General features: G+C 42.1%; 1 protein-coding gene across 1 annotated transcript; it reads right to left on the reverse strand.

Moving 5' to 3' along the window:
* Positions 1 to 1,284: 1,284 nt before the first annotated feature.
* On the reverse strand, positions 1,285 to 7,612 carry LOC110536263 (vesicle-associated membrane protein 5). Its single transcript, XM_021621953.3, has 3 exons — positions 7,272 to 7,612; positions 5,161 to 5,304; positions 1,285 to 2,508 (listed from the first exon to the last, which is right to left on the reverse strand). Exons 1-3 carry the CDS (start codon positions 7,272 to 7,274, stop codon positions 2,317 to 2,319), a joined length of 339 nt encoding a protein of 112 aa, XP_021477628.1. The 5' UTR covers positions 7,275 to 7,612; the 3' UTR covers positions 1,285 to 2,316.
* Between the last annotated feature and the right edge of the window lie 9,733 nt (positions 7,613 to 17,345).

Genomic DNA, 17,345 nt, shown 5'->3' on the forward strand with positions numbered 1-17,345 from the left:
ATATATAGTAAATAAAAGTGAAATAAAACATTACAAAATTAACAGTAAACATTACACACAAAAGTTCCAAATTATGGCTATGTACATTGTAACGACGTGCAAATAGTTACAGTAAAAAAGGGAAAATACATAAACATAAATATGGGTTGTATTTACAATGGTGTTTGTGCTTCACCGTTTTCCTTTTTCTTGTGGCAACAGGTCACAAATCGTGTTGCTGTGATGGCATACTGTGGTATTTCACACTGTAGATATGGGAGTTTATCAAAATTGGATTGTTTTCTAATTCTTTGTGAGTCTGTGTAATCTGAGGGAAATATGTGTCTTTAAAATGGTAATATATTTGGCACAAGGTTAGGAAGTGCTGCTCAGTTTCCACCTCATTTTGTTGCACATAGCTTGTCTTCTCTTGAGAGCCAGGTCTTCCTACGGCGGCCTCCCTCAGTAGCAAGGCCATGCTCACTGAATCTGTACATAGTCAAAGCTTTTCTTAATTTTGGGTCAGCCACAGGGGTCAGGTATTCTGCCACGGTGTACTTTCTGTTTAGGGCCAAATAGCATTCTAGTTTGATCTTTTCTTTTGTTAATTGTTTCTAATGTGTCAAGTAATTATCTTTATGTTTTCTCATGATTTTGTTGGGTCTAGTTGTGTTGCTGTCCTGGGATTATGTGGGGGCTGTTTGTGTTTGTGAACAGAGCCCTAGGACCAGATTGCATAGGGGACTATTCTCTAGGTTCATCTCTTAGTTGGTGATGGCTTTGATAATTAGCGGGTATCGGCCTAATTCTGCATGCATTATTTGGTGTTTTACGTTCTTCATGGAGGATGTTTTTGCAGAATTCTGCATGCAGAGTCCCTTCTTGCCTTGTCTCATATCGTTCACAGCTTTGTGGACGTTACCTGTGGTGCTGATGTTTAGGCTGAGGTATGCATAGTTTTGTAGTCCTGGTAACTGGACCTTTTTCGGAATCTCTCTCTCTCTCAAATAAAAAAGTAACTTTATGGTGTACAAATGTAAATTGTACACACAACTGTCAGTTGTAAATGTAACGGATGTGAAATGGCTAGCTAGTTAGCGGTGGTGCGCGCTAATAGCATTTCAATCGGTGACATCACTCGCTTTGAGACCTTGAAGTAGTGGTTCCCCTTGCTCTGCAAGGGCCACGGCTTTTGTGGAGCGATGGGTAACAATGCGTTCGCGCCCAGGTCGGGGCGAGGGGACGGACGTAAAGTCTATACTGTTACATACACACAGTTCAAAATAAAGATTCTCTGCAGATATATCTGGTCAATTCCTTTTATTTTACAATGCACTACAATTTTACAAATATATTTCAAATACTAGTATGTCAAGAGTAAACAACAAAAGGGCAAGGGAAGTCTGTAACAAATATAAAATACAAAAAACAGATTTTGGACAACTGATGATATGCGATTTCTCAGCACTGTTTTTTTGATACTGTACACATTGATTACCTGTAAGACAATGAATGAAAAATTAAATATAAATATTCATACTGCATTGCCCAAATTGGCCTCAAACATAACCGCGTTTTATGTACATATCAAAATGATGTGCATTTTCATATATTTATTTTGACCGTAAAAACAAAGAATTAAATTATGAGAAGAAATTACTCAAAACATTTAATGAGAAATATAATTATGTGATGTCCCCTTACAGCTTAAATGGAATACTTTGAAACGGTCACACAATTCATCCAATGGGGATTTTTTACATTCCAAAGGCGCAATATGTTTAATTTGAATTGACAAAACATTCACCGATACCAAATATTATGGTGAGGCTGAAACATTTCTGAGTATGAATGTGAAACCAGTGAGCCTGACCAACTAGGTCCAGTTGAAGATGATGCCGAATGGGGAAGCAGCTGAGCTGGTGATGGTACCATTTCATTCAACGATCTACACACAGATCACAGAGCCTGAAATGCCTCTAAAAACAAACAATATCACAGATTGCATAGTTCAGAAAAGTCAACCCACAAAACCTAGTTTGAGCTTAGGTGGAAAACCTACAGCCTGAGTGCCAGTCTGTTTGTGCCATCATCATGCCAACTCCTTGTCACTCATTATCATGCAAAATGTTTGGCTTGACAATGACAGCAATGTATTTGACAAAAGCACAAACAGATCTGGGACCAGGCTAGAAAACCTCACTCTTTATCTTCCGCCACTATTTCTGTCTTGACTGACTCCTTATTTCCTCTGAGGTCTCGCCTGCCCCTGTGTCCATCTCCATCCTCCATCTTCATTTCTTCCATGTCTTTTGCTCTGACAGACAGTCTTGGATCCTAAGGCCCTGAGGTGGGTTGCCCTGCAGCAGGTTGCTCTCCGTTGTCAGGTCCAGATGCTGACCATACAATGATCCCAATGATGATGGCTGCCATGACGACCCCTACGCCAGTCAGCAACACTTTCATCTTCATGTGTTCCCACCACTTCTGCTGTTTCACTTTCCGAGCAGACTTTGAGAAAGCTTTACTCTGAAATCAAACATAAGATGTTAAAAGTTAGTCTGATGTTCATGCCAAGACCCTATGCACCCCCCCCCTCCTGAATATGGAGTGTATTCTATATATCTGCAATTGAGGCTGCGCTGCATTGTATATATTTTAAACTCCAGAAAGAAACTATTATGTCATGAAACCCACCATTTTCTGACAATTCGGTAGACAGAAGTCTTTAGTTAAAGTGCACACTACTTTCTCAATGTTTTTTCCAAAGAATCTAGACTAGTGTTTTTTTTTCTTGGCACTGCTGTTTTGTTTATCCCAGTTACCCAGTCAGCCAGCCAGCAAGTCCTCAAAGAACTATGACTATGTCCCACATGGCACCCTATTCCCTTTATAGTGCACTATTTTTGACCAGAGCCTCGTCAAAAGTAGTACACTATATAGGGAATATGGTGTGATTTGGGGCACACCACAGTCAGCCGCTCAGTGCGTTCTCAGAGAACTACAGCGCATTCGAGAACTATTCAGACCCCTTTACTTTTCCACATTGTGTTACGTTACAGCCTTATTCTAAAATGTATTAAATTGTTTTTTCCCCTCATCAATCTACACACAACACCCCATAATGACAAAGCAAAAAAGTATTATTATTATTATTATTAATAAAAAAATTTTTTACAAATGTATAAAATAAAAAAAACTGAAATAGACATTTACATAAGTAATCAGACCCTTTACTCAGTACTGTGTTGAAGCACCTTTGGCAATGATTAAAGCTTTGAGTCTTCTTGGGTATTATACTACAAGCTGTGCACACCTGCAGATTCTCTCAAGCTCTGTCAGGTTGAATGGGGAGTGTCGCTGCATAGCTATCTACAGGTCTCTCCAGAGATGTTCGATCGAGTTCAAGGTCTGGCTCTGTCTGGGCCACTCAAGAACATTCAGAGACTTGTCCCGAAGCCACTCCTGCGTTGTCTTGGCTGTGTGCTTAGGGTTATTGTCCTAATGGAATTTGAACCTTCGCCCTAGTCTGAGGTCTTGAGTGGTCTGGACCAGGCTTTCATCAAAGATCTCTCTGTACATTGCTCCGTTCATCATTCCCTTGATCCTAACTAGTCTCCCAGTCCCTGCTGCTGAAAAACATCCCCACAGCATGATGCTGCCACCACCATGCTTCACTGTAGGGATGGTGCCAGGTTTCCTTCAGACATGATGCTTGGCATTCAGGCCAAAGAGTTCAAACTTGGTTCGTCGGACCAGAGAATCTTGTTTTTCATGGTCTGAGAGTCCTTTATATTCCTTTTTGCAAAATTAAACGAGCTGTCATGTGCATTTTACTGAGGAGTGGCTTCTGTCTGGCCACTCTACCATAAAGTCCTGACTGGTAAAGTGCTGCAGAGATGGTTTTCCTTCTGGAAGGTTCTCCCATCATCACAAAGGAACTCTGGAGCTCTGTCAGAGTGACCATCGGGGACTTGGTCATCTCCCTGAACAAGGCCCTTCTTTCCCAATTGCTCAGTTTGGCCGGGCAGTCAGCTCTAGAGAGAGTCTTGATGGTTCCAAACTTATTCCATTGAAAAATGGAGGCCACTGTGTTCTTGGGGACCTTCAATGTTGAAGACATTTTTTGGTACCCTTCCCCAGATCTGTGCCTCGACACAATCCTGTCTCGGAGCTCTACGGACAATTGCTTCAACGTCATGTCTTGGTTTTTTGCTCTGAGATGCACTGTCAACTGTGGGACATAATATAGACGTGTGTGCCTTTCCAAATCATGTCCAATTAATTGAATTTACAGGTGGACTCCAATCAAGTTGTAGAAACATCTCAAAGATGATCAATGGAAACAGGATGCACCTGAGCTCAATTTCAAATCTCATAGCAAAGGGTCTGAATACTTAAATAAGGTATTTCTAAAAATCTGTTTTTGCTTTGTCATTATGAGGTATTGTGCATAGATTGATGAGATTAAAAAAATAATTATATTTTAGAATAAGGCTGTAACATAACATAACACATAACTCCCCAGCCGGCTTGGCTGGGGAGTGATGTGGGAACGCTGCGACCTGGTTGGTTGACCCCAGGGTTGACCAGGACGGACATGTGCCCTGTGGCACGTCCTGGACACCCCTCTCATAATACAGAGGGAGACCAGTGGGTTTCATTAATCTTACAACAATAGGAAATACCTTTCTAAAAATATCACTGCAAACCACAATCAGGATGTAAATTGTCCATTATTTTTTGCCTCCAACTCCACCTAACGTGTATTTATAGACAGCAATATGACATTTCCTGGCTATTCCCTGGACTCGTATGGAACATTGGAAAACTACCATGAGACACACCAAAGAAGAATTCCAAAGGAGAAACCTTTTGTGCTATTGTGTCTCTCTGAAACCCACCTAAGGTTTTACCAGTATTATAGCATTGCAATCATCAAAGTATGGCCTTCAAAGTCAGTATCTTAAAATGATGTTTGTGTTTTATATTAAGTCATGATTTGGTTCCATTAAGACGTCTCTTATTACGCCTCTTAATTTAGGGTATGTCCCAAATGGTACCTTATTCCCAATATAGTGCACTTCTTTTGACCAGAGCCCTATAGGCCCTGTTCAAAGGTAGTAGACTATCGAGGAATACGGTGCCATTTGGGGCGCACCCATAAAGTACAACAATCACCTTCTCCAGAAGTTCGTCTGCCCTGTTATCAAGATCTCCCAGCTTGCCTGACCTCTCGGCAGCCTTGTTGAGGTTATCTAGCATGATCACCTTCACCTCCTCCACCTCATCCTGGGCCTGCTGCAGGCGGTTCTTCCCATTCTCCTGAACACACAACAAACAAGTTGAGGTTAATGGAAGATACATCCTGGTAAGGCCACAGGACTTAGCTGGAACCACTTCTGATTTTGTGCATATTTGATGTATGATTTACAAGTATTTAAATAGGGGGAGGTACGGACACATTGATTGACACAATGAATAGCTCACATACATTTTTTCAACATCTGTCCCCGTCTTTGTGCTATCATGTTAAAGGTGATATTTTATATCATTAACAACAGTGCATTGTTCACATTAACATGAATTATTAGTCATAATGGATGAGAGATTAAGCTTCCATAGGGGAAAAACAGGACAGAACAGGAAGATGACGGCCAACAACTGAACTGGGGCAGATGAGCCTGGACATCTGGATGACTTGGACGGTTCTTTTTACTGTAAGCTCTGACTTTCTGAAGGAACATGGTGGCACGCTATAGCTTTACAAACAAATAACCACTTTAGCCTGGGGCAACAAAGGTTGGGCAACCCACTGTGACAATGACACTCTTGCGTGCCACCAAAATCTACTATAGCGGCCACATCCTAACCGTGAGATGTGCACGCTTCACTTAACTTTCAGGTAAATACATTGATTGATATCAATGGAAGGCTTGAACGAAGACTCACAAATCTCAAGATAGGATTCAGGCCTACATGTACTGTAGGTGAATAAGAAGGCCTACTTAAAACAGGATATTTAGGCAGTATAATAATAGACTGAACATAACATAATTTATATCCTGACGGGACTATCCCTGACTTTTTTCCCTCTGTGCCGGACAGGGAAGTGAGTGTTTCAGGAGTCAAGGATGCTGACTGCGCTGACACTTACAGGAAACCAAGAGAACAAACAAAACAAGTACAATCTCAGTGACTCCATATCTCACTGTCAATAACACCCTTTCAGACTCACAGAACCGGAATGAGATATGGCCAGGTTAGAACACAGTGCCCTCGTAGAGACAAGTTAGGACTAGCTGTTATACATTACCGGTCAATACATCATGAGTTATACAAGTTTTAATGAAAGGTGCATTTCTTTCCCATTTGTATTTACTATTACAACTGTCATATGGTGAATAGGCTACTGGATTGCTTTGGTTAAATTGGATTGAAACATACATTTTGAGGAAATACGTTTAACTATTTTAGTTCGGCCCCCACCAATGAAGTTTTCATAGCTGAGGAATAGTCTGTGTTTAAAAATCAACCGGCGACAAAATCCTAACACAGGAACTGCTGCCTTTTCCAGTTCTCCTCCTTGCTTCCTTCCTCCCTTCACTCCCTTCCTCACTCACTCACTCCAGCCTCAACAGAGTACCTAGCATTTAGCTAGGAAACCCCCTCTCACAAATCGACAATATGTATTTTTACATGTCTCGTTCAATCAAGCAGACAGGGATAGTCTGCTCATGGACTTTACAGATATATATAGGATAGACTAACAGACCTGGGTCTATAACTGTTATCCACAGAATACACATTGTAATTTCATCAACTAGCATAATAGAACATATCTAACCATTTAAGTTTGGTTGATTGAGTGCTACTCTAACTTATTAACCTGACCCTCTAATGACACTCACAAACCATTTTCATAAAAACTCACATGGGTCTGTATAAAATAATCTAGTTGCATTAATTTGTTTGAATTGTGTATGATCTCGCACAAATTTAAACCAAAACTAAAATAAAAAAAGACAATATTATGACTGTAGCACACGGCCTTTAAATAAGGTGTATTTTACATAAAATCAGTCAAGTTCAATGTGGGAAAACGGTCTAATGTAATTCAACGCAAGGCTGTAGCTTAATGTAGTGACAGTCACAACAACAACAAACGCTTCTGAGCCTACAGGTACCGTGTGTGCAATAGGTGCAGAAACTAAATTATGAAAACATAAACATATTAATATACTATTTTTTATTCTTTAATTTGCTGAAAATAAAAAAATATATAAACTTACCATTGTTCTCACCGTCACTAACTCTATTCCTGTCCAAAGCTGTCACCGAAACCAATGCATTGAGAGGAGCGTCTTGGCATAAACCTTTGTGTCAGAACAAACGTTGCGTTTAACCAAGGTGGCTTTCAGATATCGCAAAGTTGATTTTCACCCTCTCTCATTTGTAGTTGATTATAGTTCGTTTCTATCTTTCTTTTAGTCGATATTCTTTCTTTTTCCTGGTCTGGTCTCTCACGCTTTCACTGCAGTCTGCTGGTCGGGTCGGGTGACACTTTCCCACACTACCCCTATCTGGAAGTCAATAGAACAGACCCTTTGACGTCGTGGCCTTACGTCACTGTATTTGAATGATGGGTATTTGATCATGGATCAGACTTCCTAGGTGAAAGGGAAAAACGTACACCTCGCCTATACCATTTAAACTTCTACTACTCTATTGTAGAGTCTTGTAAATTATATATTCATATTCAGCCATTTACTTTGACTTTTCTTTCACCACAGCCTACTATGACAGTAGCTAGTCTAATGAGTATATGACCATAGTCAGCCTTTTGATTAAGCATCAAACACATAGAAGGGATTGAAAACAGAAAAAACACACAATGTAATGAAATTAAACATTTTAGGACAATTTGGTAGCCATTCAACAGGCTCCAAACCTCAAACAATGGGGTCCCAGTCTGTGTTCACTGTCACCAATGATCAGTATATGGTGGCTCTCAGTGGTGGAAAAAGTACTCAATTGTCATGCTTGAGTAAAAGTAAAGACACCTTAATAGAAAATGACTCAAGTAAAAGTGAAAGTCACCCAGTAAAATACTAGTAAAAGTCTAAAAGTATTTGGTTTTAAATATACCTAAGTATTAAAAGTAAACGGAATTGTTCAAATGTACTTAAGTATCAAAAGTAAAAGTATAAACCATTTCAAAATTCATTATATTAAGCAAAACAGATTACATAATTTTCTTATGTTTTTATTGATGGATATCCAGGGGCACACTCCAACACTCAGACATCATTTACAATGATGTGTTTAGTGAGTCCGCCAGATCAGAGGCAGTAGGATGACCAGGGATGTTCTCTTGATAAGTGTGTGAATTCGACCATTTTACTGTCAAAATATAACAAGTACTTTTAGGTGTCAGGAAAAATGTAAGGAGGAAAAAGTACATTCTTTTTCTTTAGGAATGTAGTGAAGTAAAAGTAAAAGTTGGTAAAAATATAAATAGTAAAGTACAGATAGCCAAAAAAACTACTTAAGTAAAAATACTTAAAAGTACTACTTAAGTACTTTACACCACTGGTGGCTCTGAAAACATGGTGTTATAGGCAACCAACTTCCATCCAAAATTCCTTGTTCTTCTAGTGTCCACCCTGTTCTGTTAATACTATTTTATCATTCTAGCTGAACCCAAAAAGGTCAATGTGTGGTTTCCTTACTCTGTTATACTTCAGTTATAATACATAACAAATAGCGCTAGCCATAATAGTTATAGTTGATGAAAACCTACATTCCACTTATGACAACTGACATACAGTAACAGAGTCATAATATTACACTTTCAAACAGGACATATAATAGAGGAAGTGAGGAGTGGAGTTAGAGATCACAAACCACACTTGAAAAAATAAACATGAAATTGAAAGTGAAGTAATAACAGTAAGAGGAAGTAGATCTTTTCTCACAGTTAAACAAACCAAAAAAATGTATATTCCATTTGCTAGCGACTGCCCAACATTGCAGTAGGGACTTGCAGTCAGAGTAATTTGATCACTGAGTTGAATGCATATTATTTCATGACTTCAGCATAACAACTATTCCCCTGTCAGGATTGTGAGACATAAAACCAAAACAGGAACACGAATGTGAACGGAAACCACGCTTTTTGTCAGATTGCACTATACATGTATATGCTTGGTATGTTTGCAATCAAGGTCATGCAAGACGTCTGTGGTCCTCCAATATGACATTAAAGCAACACTAACATTACGTTTTCATATACAGTGCCTTGCGAAAGTATTCGGCCCCCTTGAACTTTGCGACCTTTTGCCACATTTCAGGCTTCAAACATAAAGATATAAAACTGTATTTTTTTGTGAAGAATCAACAACAAGTGGGACACAATCATGAAGTGGAACGACATTTATTGGATATTTCAAACTTTTTTAACAAATCAAAAACTGAAAAATTGGGCGTGCAAAATTATTCAGCCCCCTTAAGTTAATACTTTGTAGCGCCACCTTTTGCTGCGATTACAGCTGTAAGTAGCTTGGGGTATGTCTCTATCAGTTTTGCACATCGAGAGACTGACATTTTTTCCCATTCCTCCTTGCAAAACAGCTCGAGCTCAGTGAGGTTGGATGGAGAGCATTTGTGAACAGCAGTTTTCAGTTCTTTCCACAGATTCTCGATTGGATTCAGGTCTGGACTTTGACTTGGCCATTCTAACACCTGGATATGTTTATTTTTTAACCATTCCATTGTATATTTTGCTTTATGTTTTGGATCATTGTCTTGTTGGAAGACAAATCTCTGTCCCAGTCTCAGGTTTTTTGCAGTCTCCATCAGATTTTCTTCCAGAATGGTCCTGTATTTGGCTCCATCCATCTCCCCATCAATTTTTACCATCTTCCCTGTCCCTGCTGAAGAAAAGCAGGCCCAAACCATGATGCTGCCACCACCATGTTTGACAGTGGGGATGGTGTGTTCAGCTGTGTTGCTTTTACGCCAAACATAACGTTTTGCATTGTTGCCAAAAAGTTAAATGTTGGTTTCATCTGACCAGAGCACCTTCTTCCACATGTTTGGTGTGTCTCCCAGGTGGCTTGTGGCAAACTTTAAACGCCACTTTTTATGGATATCTTTAAGAAATGGCTTTCTTCTTGCCACTCTTCCATAAAGGCCAGATTTGTGCAACATACGACTGATTGTTGTCCTATGGACAGAGTCTCCCACCTCAGCTGTAGATCTCTGCAGTTCATCCAGAGTGATCATGGGCCTCTTGGCTGCATCTCTGATCAGTCTTCTCCTTGTATGAGCTGAAAGTTTAGAGGGACGGCCAGGTCTTGGAAGATTTGCAGTGGTCTGATACTCCTTCCATTTCAATATTATCGCTTGCACAGTGCTCATTGGGATGTTTAAAGCTTGGGAAATCTTTTTGTATCCAAATCCAGCTTTAAACTTCTTCACAACAGTATCTCGGACCTGCCTGGTGTGTTCCTTGTTCTTCATGATGCTCTCTGCGCTTTTAACGGACCTCTGAGACTATCACAGTGCAGGTGCATTTATACAGAGACTTGATTACACACAGGTGGATTGTATTTATCATCATTAGTCATTTAGGTCAACATTGGATCATTCAGAGATCCTCACTGAACTTCTGGAGAGAGTTTGCTGCACTGAAAGTAAAGGGGCTGAATAATTTTGCACGCCCAATTTTTCAGTTTTTGATTTGTTAAAAAAGTTTGAAATATCCAATAAATGTCGTTCCACTTCATGATTGTGTCCCACTTGTTGTTGATTCTTCACAAAAAAATACAGTTTTATATCTATCAGACTAGAATTGACCCCAGGGTTGGGCCCCTGATTGTGTTGGGGGCAGGGATGGACTGGGACCTCAAAGTAACACACTGCTAATTTTCCCCTTGAGGCCACCATTATTAGGCCATTAATGATAATTCTATGCAAAACCCACAATTTAGACTGATCCACTGGGTTAAAGATGGACCGGCCCATCATGGCATTTACCTAAACTGGTTAATGGCCAGTATGTTTCTGTATGAGGGTAGATGACAGCCACCACGTGAGGCTGTGCCATGTCGTGTGGTACTAACCAGACTCTCTCAGGCCCGGTTTACAATGGGTCAATTCTGGGTCCGCTCCACAGCAACACAAAGAACATATTCAGCCCAGTCTGGCCTCCCTCTCCATCATTGTGTAATATGGAGAACTTAGGATGATGTTATGCTGTGTTCAAAACAACTGGGAACTCAGAAATCATATACTTACGACTTCAGTGCATTCAAAACAACTGGGAACTCTGGGGGGGAAAACAAGCTCTGACTGGGAAAAATCTATTTGAACAGTATTCCAACTCGGAATTTCAACTCAGGAACTCGGGCCTCTTTTTACAGCTCTGACTTTCCTACCTGAAGATCACGGGTGTCAGGACTTGAGTTCAAAACTTGTTTGAGTTACCAGTTGTTTTAAATGCACCATTAGTCACAGCCACATAACTTCAAAACAGAATCTGGACAGAATGCCTACTTACCATTTCCTATATAGTATAAATGGGCTCTCACTGTCTAAGAGGTAAGATCTAAGGATCTCATGAGGATTGGTCATGTGTGTAAAATGTAATGTGAGAAGCTCCATGTTAATATAATATTTAAACTTTATCAAATCAAATGTCGGAGTGACATAGCCTAAATACAGTAGAATAGAATACAGTATATACAGTTGAAGTCGGAAGTTTACATAGATTTAGGTTGGAGTTATTCAAATTCGTTTTTCAACCACTCCCACAAATTTCTTGTTAACAAACAATAGTTTTGGCAAGTCGATTAGGACATCTACTTTGTGCATGACACAAGTCATTTTTCCAACAATTGTTTACAGACAAATTTCACTTATAATTCACTGTATCACAATTCCAGTGGGTCAGAAGTTTAAATACACTAAGTTGACTGTGCCTTTAAACAGCTTAGAAAATTCCAGAAAATGATGTCATGGCTATAGAAGCTTCTGATAGGCTAATTGGCATCATTTGAGTTAATTGGATGTGTACCTGTGGATGTATTTCAAGGCCTACCTTGAAACTCAGTGCCTCTTCGCTTGACATCATGGGAACTTTTTGGAGAAATGTCATACAAAAATAGAACTGTTTGGCCATAATGACCAGCGTTATGTTTGGAGGAAAAAGGGGAGGCTTGCAAGCAGAAGAACACCATCCCAACCGTGAAGCACGGGGTGGCAGCATCATGTTGTGGGGGTGCTTTGCTGCAGGAGGGACTGGTGCACGCCACAAAATAGATGGCATCATGAGGCAGAAAAATGATGTTGATATATTGAAGCAACATCTCAAGACATCAGTCAGGAAGTTAAAGCTTGGTCACAAATTGGTCTTCCAAATGGACAATGATGCCAAACAAGGACAACAAAGTCAAGGTATTGGAATGGCCATCACAAAGCCCTGACCTCAATCATCTAGAATTTTTTTGGGCAGAACTGAAAAAGTGTGTGCGAGCAAGGAGGCCTACAAACCTGCCTCAGTTTCAACAGCTCTGTCAGGAGGAATGGGCCAAAATTCACCCAACTTATTGTGGGAAGCTTGTGGAAGGCTACCCGAAACGTTTGACCCAAGTTAAACAATTTAAAGGTAATGCTATCAGATACTAATTGAGTGTATGTAAACTTCTGACCCACTGGGAATGTGATGAAAGAAATAAAAGCTGAAAGAAATCATTATTTCTACTATTATTCTGACATTTCACATTCTTAAATTAAAGTGGTGATCCTAACTGACCTAAGACAGGGAATTTTTACTAGGATTAAATGTCAGGAATTGTGAATAACTGAGTTTAAATGTATTTGGCTAAGGTGTATGTAAACTTCTGACTTCAACTGTACATATGAGATGAGTAAAGCAAAAATATGTAAACATAATTAAAGTGACTAGTGTTCCATTATGAAAGTGGCCAGTGGGCAGCAGCAGTTGGAAGCCGCCTAATGATGGATATTTAACAGTCGGATGGCCTTGCTGTTTTTCAGTCTCTCGGTCCCAGCTTTGATGCACCTGTAAGGACCTCGCCTTCTGGATGATAGTGGGGTGAACAGGCAGTGGCTTGGGTGGTTGTTGCCCTTGATGGTCTTTTTGGCCTTCCTGTAACATCGGGTGCTGTAGGTGTCCTGGAGGGCAGGTAGTTTGCCCCCGGTGATGCGTTGGGCAGACCGTGCCACCCTCTAGAGAGCTCTGTGGTTACGGGCGGTGCAGTTGCTGTACCAGGCGGTGATACAGCCCGACAGGATGCTCTCAATTGCTGTAAAAATGTTTTTTGGGGGGTTTCTTCAGGCTCCTTAGGTTGAAGAGGTGCTGTTGTGTCTTCTTTACCACACTGTCTGTGTGGGTGTACCATTTCAGATCATCAGAAATGTGTATGCCGAGGAACTTAAAAATGTCCACATACTCCACTGCGGTCCCATCGATGTGGATAGGGGCGTGCTCTCTCTGCTGTTTCCTGAAGTCCACGATCAAATCAAAATCAAATGTATTTATATAGCCCTTCGTACATCAGCTGATATCTCAAAGTGCTGTACAGAAACCCAGCCTAAAACCCCAAACAGCAAGCAATGCAGGTGAAGAAGCACGGTGGCTAGGAAAAACTCCCTAGAAAGGCCAAAACCTAGGAAGAAACCTAGAGAGGAACCAGGCTATGTGGGGTGGCCAGTCCTCTTCTGGCTGTGCCGGGTGGAGATTATAACAGAACATGGCCAAGATGTTCAAATGTTCATCAATGATCAGCATGGTCGAATAATAATAAGGCAGAACAGTTGAAACTGGAGCAGCAGCACGTTCAGGTGGACTGGGGACAGCAAGGAGTCATCATGTCAGGTAGTCCTGAGGCATGGTCCTAGGGCTCAGGTCAGTTGAAACTGGAGCAGCAGCACGGCCAGGTGGACTGGGGACAGCAAGGAGTCATCATGTCAGGTAGTCCTGGGGCATGGTCCTAGGGCTCAGGTCCTCCGAGAGAGAGAAAGAAAGAGAGAAGGAGAGAATTAGAGAACGCACACTTAGATTCACACAGGACACCGAATAGGACAGGAGAAGTACTCCAGATATAACAAACTGACCCTAGCCCCCCCGACACATAAACTACTGCAGCATAAATACTGGAGGCTGAGACAGAAGGGGTCAGGAGACACTGTGGCCCCATCCGAGGACACCCCCGGACAGGGCCAAACAGGAAGGATATAACCCCACCCACTTTGCCAAAGCACAGCCCCCACACCACTAGAGGGATATCTTCAACCACCAACTTACCATCCTGAGACAAGGCTGAGTATAGCCCACAAAGACCTCCGCCACGGCACAACCCAAGGGGGGGGGGGGGGTAGGGGGCGCCAACCCAGACAGGATGACCACATCAGTGAATCAACTGATCCATTCCTTTTTTTTGTCGACATTGAGTGAGTTATTTTCCTGGCACCACACTCCCAGGGCCCTCACCTCCTCTCTGTAGGCTGTTTCGTCATTGTTGGTAATCAGGCCTACTACTGTTGTGTTGTCTGCAAACTTGATGATTGAGTTGGAGGAGTGCGTGGCCACGCAGTCATGGGTAAACAGGGAGTACAGGAGGGGGCTGAGCAATCACCCTTGTGGGGCCCCCGTGTTGAGGATCAGCTAAGTGGAGGTGTTGTTTCTGACCTTCATCACCTGGGGGCGGCCCGTCATGAAATCCAGGACCCAGCTGCACAGGGCGGGGTTCAGACCCAGGGCCCCGAGCTTAATAATGAGCTTGGAGGGTACTAAACTCAGCAAAAAAAGAAACGTCCCTTTTTTAAGACCCTGTCTTTCAAAGATAATTTGTAAAAATCCAATTAACTTCACTGTAAAGGGTTTAAAAACTGTTTCCCATGCTTGTTCAATGAACCATTAACAATTAAAAAACATGCACCTGTGGAACAGTCATTAAGACACTAACAGCTTACAGACGGTAGGCAATTAAGGTCACAGTTATTAAAACTTAGGACACTAAAGAAGCCTTTCTACTGACTCTGAAAAACACCAAAATAAATATGTCCAGGGTCCCTACTCATCTGCGTGAACATGCCTTAGGCATGCTGCAAGGAGGCATGAGGGCTGCAGATGTGGCCAGGGCAATGAATTGCAATGTCCATACTGTGAGATGTCTAAGACAGCGCTACAGGGAGACGGGACGGACAGCTGATCATCCTCGCAGTGGCAGACCACGTGTAACAACACTTGCACAGGATCGGTGCATCACACCTGCGGGACAGGTACAGGATGGCAACAACTGCCCGAGTTACACCAGGAACGCACAATCCCCCCATCAGTGCTCAGACTGTCTGCAATAGGCTGAGAGAGGCTGGACTGAGGGCTTGTAGGCTTGTTGTAAGGTAGGTCCTCACCAGACATCAACGACAACAATATCGCTTATGGGCACAAACCCACCGTCGCTGGACCAGACAGGACTGGCAAGAAGTGCTCTTCACTGACGAGTCACGTTTTTGTCTCAACAGGGGTGATGGTCGGATTCACGTTTATCGTCGAAGGAATGAGCGTTACACCAAAGCCTGTACTCTGGAATGGGATCGATTGGAGGTGGAGGGTCTGTCATGGTCTGGGGCGGTGTGTCACAGCATCATCGGACTGAGCTTGTTGTCATTGCAGGCAATCTCAACGCTGTGCGTTACAGGAAAGACATCCTCCTCCCTCATGTGGTACCCTTCTTGCAGGCTCATCCTGACAAGACCCTCCAGCATGACAATGCCACAAGCCATACCGCTCGTTCTGTGCGTGATTTCCTGCAAGATAGGAATGTCAGTGTTCTGCCATGGCCAGCGAAGAGCCCGTCTCTCAATCCCATTGAGCACGTCTTGGACCTGTTGGATCGGAGGGTGAGGGCTAGTGCCATTCCCCCCAGAACTGGTAACTTGCAGGTGCCTTGGTGGAAGAGTGGGGTAACATCTCACAGCAAGAACTGGCAAATCTGGTTCAGTCCATGAGGAGGAGATGCACTGCAGTACTTAATGCAGCTGGTGGCCACACCAGATACTGACTGTTACGTTTGACTGTTACTTTGTTCAGGGACACGTTATTCCATTTCTGTTAGTCACATATCTGTGGAACTTGCTCTGTTTATGTCTCAGTTGTTGGGTCTTATGTTAATACAAATATTTACATGTTAAGTTTGCTGAAAATAAACTCAGGTGACAGCGAGAGGACGTTTATGATATTGAATGCGGAGCTATAATCAATTAACAGAATTCTTACATACCTGTAGGTATTCCTCTTGTGCAGATGGGAGAGGGCAATGGGCAGTGCAATGGCGATTGCATAGTCTGTGGATCTATTGGGGCAGTAAGCAAATTGAAGTGGGTCTAGGGTGTAAGGTAGAGGTGATATGATCCTTAACTAGCCTTTCAAAGCACTTCATGATGACAGAAGAGAGTGCTACGGGGCGATAGTCATTTGGTTCCGTTACCTTTGCTTTCTTGGGTACAGGAACAATGGTGGACATCGTGAAGCCAATGGGGATAGCAGACTGGGATAGGGGAAGATTGAATATGTCCTGAAACACTCCAGCCAGCTGGTCTGCGCATGCTCTGAGGACGTGGCTAGGGATGCTGCCTGGGCCGGCAGCCTGCGAGGGTTAACACGCTTAAATGTCTTACTCATGTCGGCCGCGGAGGAGAGCCCACAGTCCTTGGTAGTGGGCCGCATCGGTGGCACAGTGTTATCCTCAAAGCGTGCAAAGGTGTTTTGCTTGTCCGGAAGCAAGACGTTGGTGTCTGCGACATGGCTGGTTTTCACTTTGTAGTCCATAATTGTCTGTAGACCCTGCCACATACGTCTCATGTCTGAGCCGTTGAATTGCGACTCTACTTTGTCTCTATACTGACGTGCCTGTTTAATTGCGTTACTTAGGGAATAACTACACTGTTTGTGTTCTGCCATATTCCCAGTCACCTTGCCATGGTTGAATGCATTGGTTCACGCTTTCAGTTTTGCGCAAATGCTGCCATCTATCCATGGTTTCTGGTTAAGGTAGGTTTTAATGGTCACAGTGGGTACAACATATCCTATACACCTCCTGAAAAACTCACCGTATCCGTCAATGTTATTCTTAGAGGCTACCTGGAACATATCTGTGCTTTGTTAAAAACCCTCAAATTCATTGTTGGAGATAAACAAGAGTAGAGAGTATGTCAAAGTTGAATCAGTGCTATTGTGAAAAATAATGTGTCATCAGATTTCCAACTGCTGTGATCCATCATACAGTACAACACTTGAGGTATTGTGATTAAAGATGACATTGTAGATCACATCCAAG

Source organism: Oncorhynchus mykiss, chromosome 11 (assembly GCF_057628025.1).
Source record: "Oncorhynchus mykiss isolate SJ-2025 chromosome 11, ASM5762802v1, whole genome shotgun sequence".
NCBI classification, from domain to species: Eukaryota; Metazoa; Chordata; class Actinopteri; order Salmoniformes; family Salmonidae; genus Oncorhynchus; species Oncorhynchus mykiss.

Excerpts from the sequence above, each read along its gene's own strand:
- LOC110536263 (XM_021621953.3), bottom strand. Across the intron at positions 2,509-5,160 it reads CAGACGAACTTCTGGAGAAG|AGTAAAGCTTTCTCAAAGTC; the intron begins GTGATTGTTGTA and ends GTTTGATTTCAG.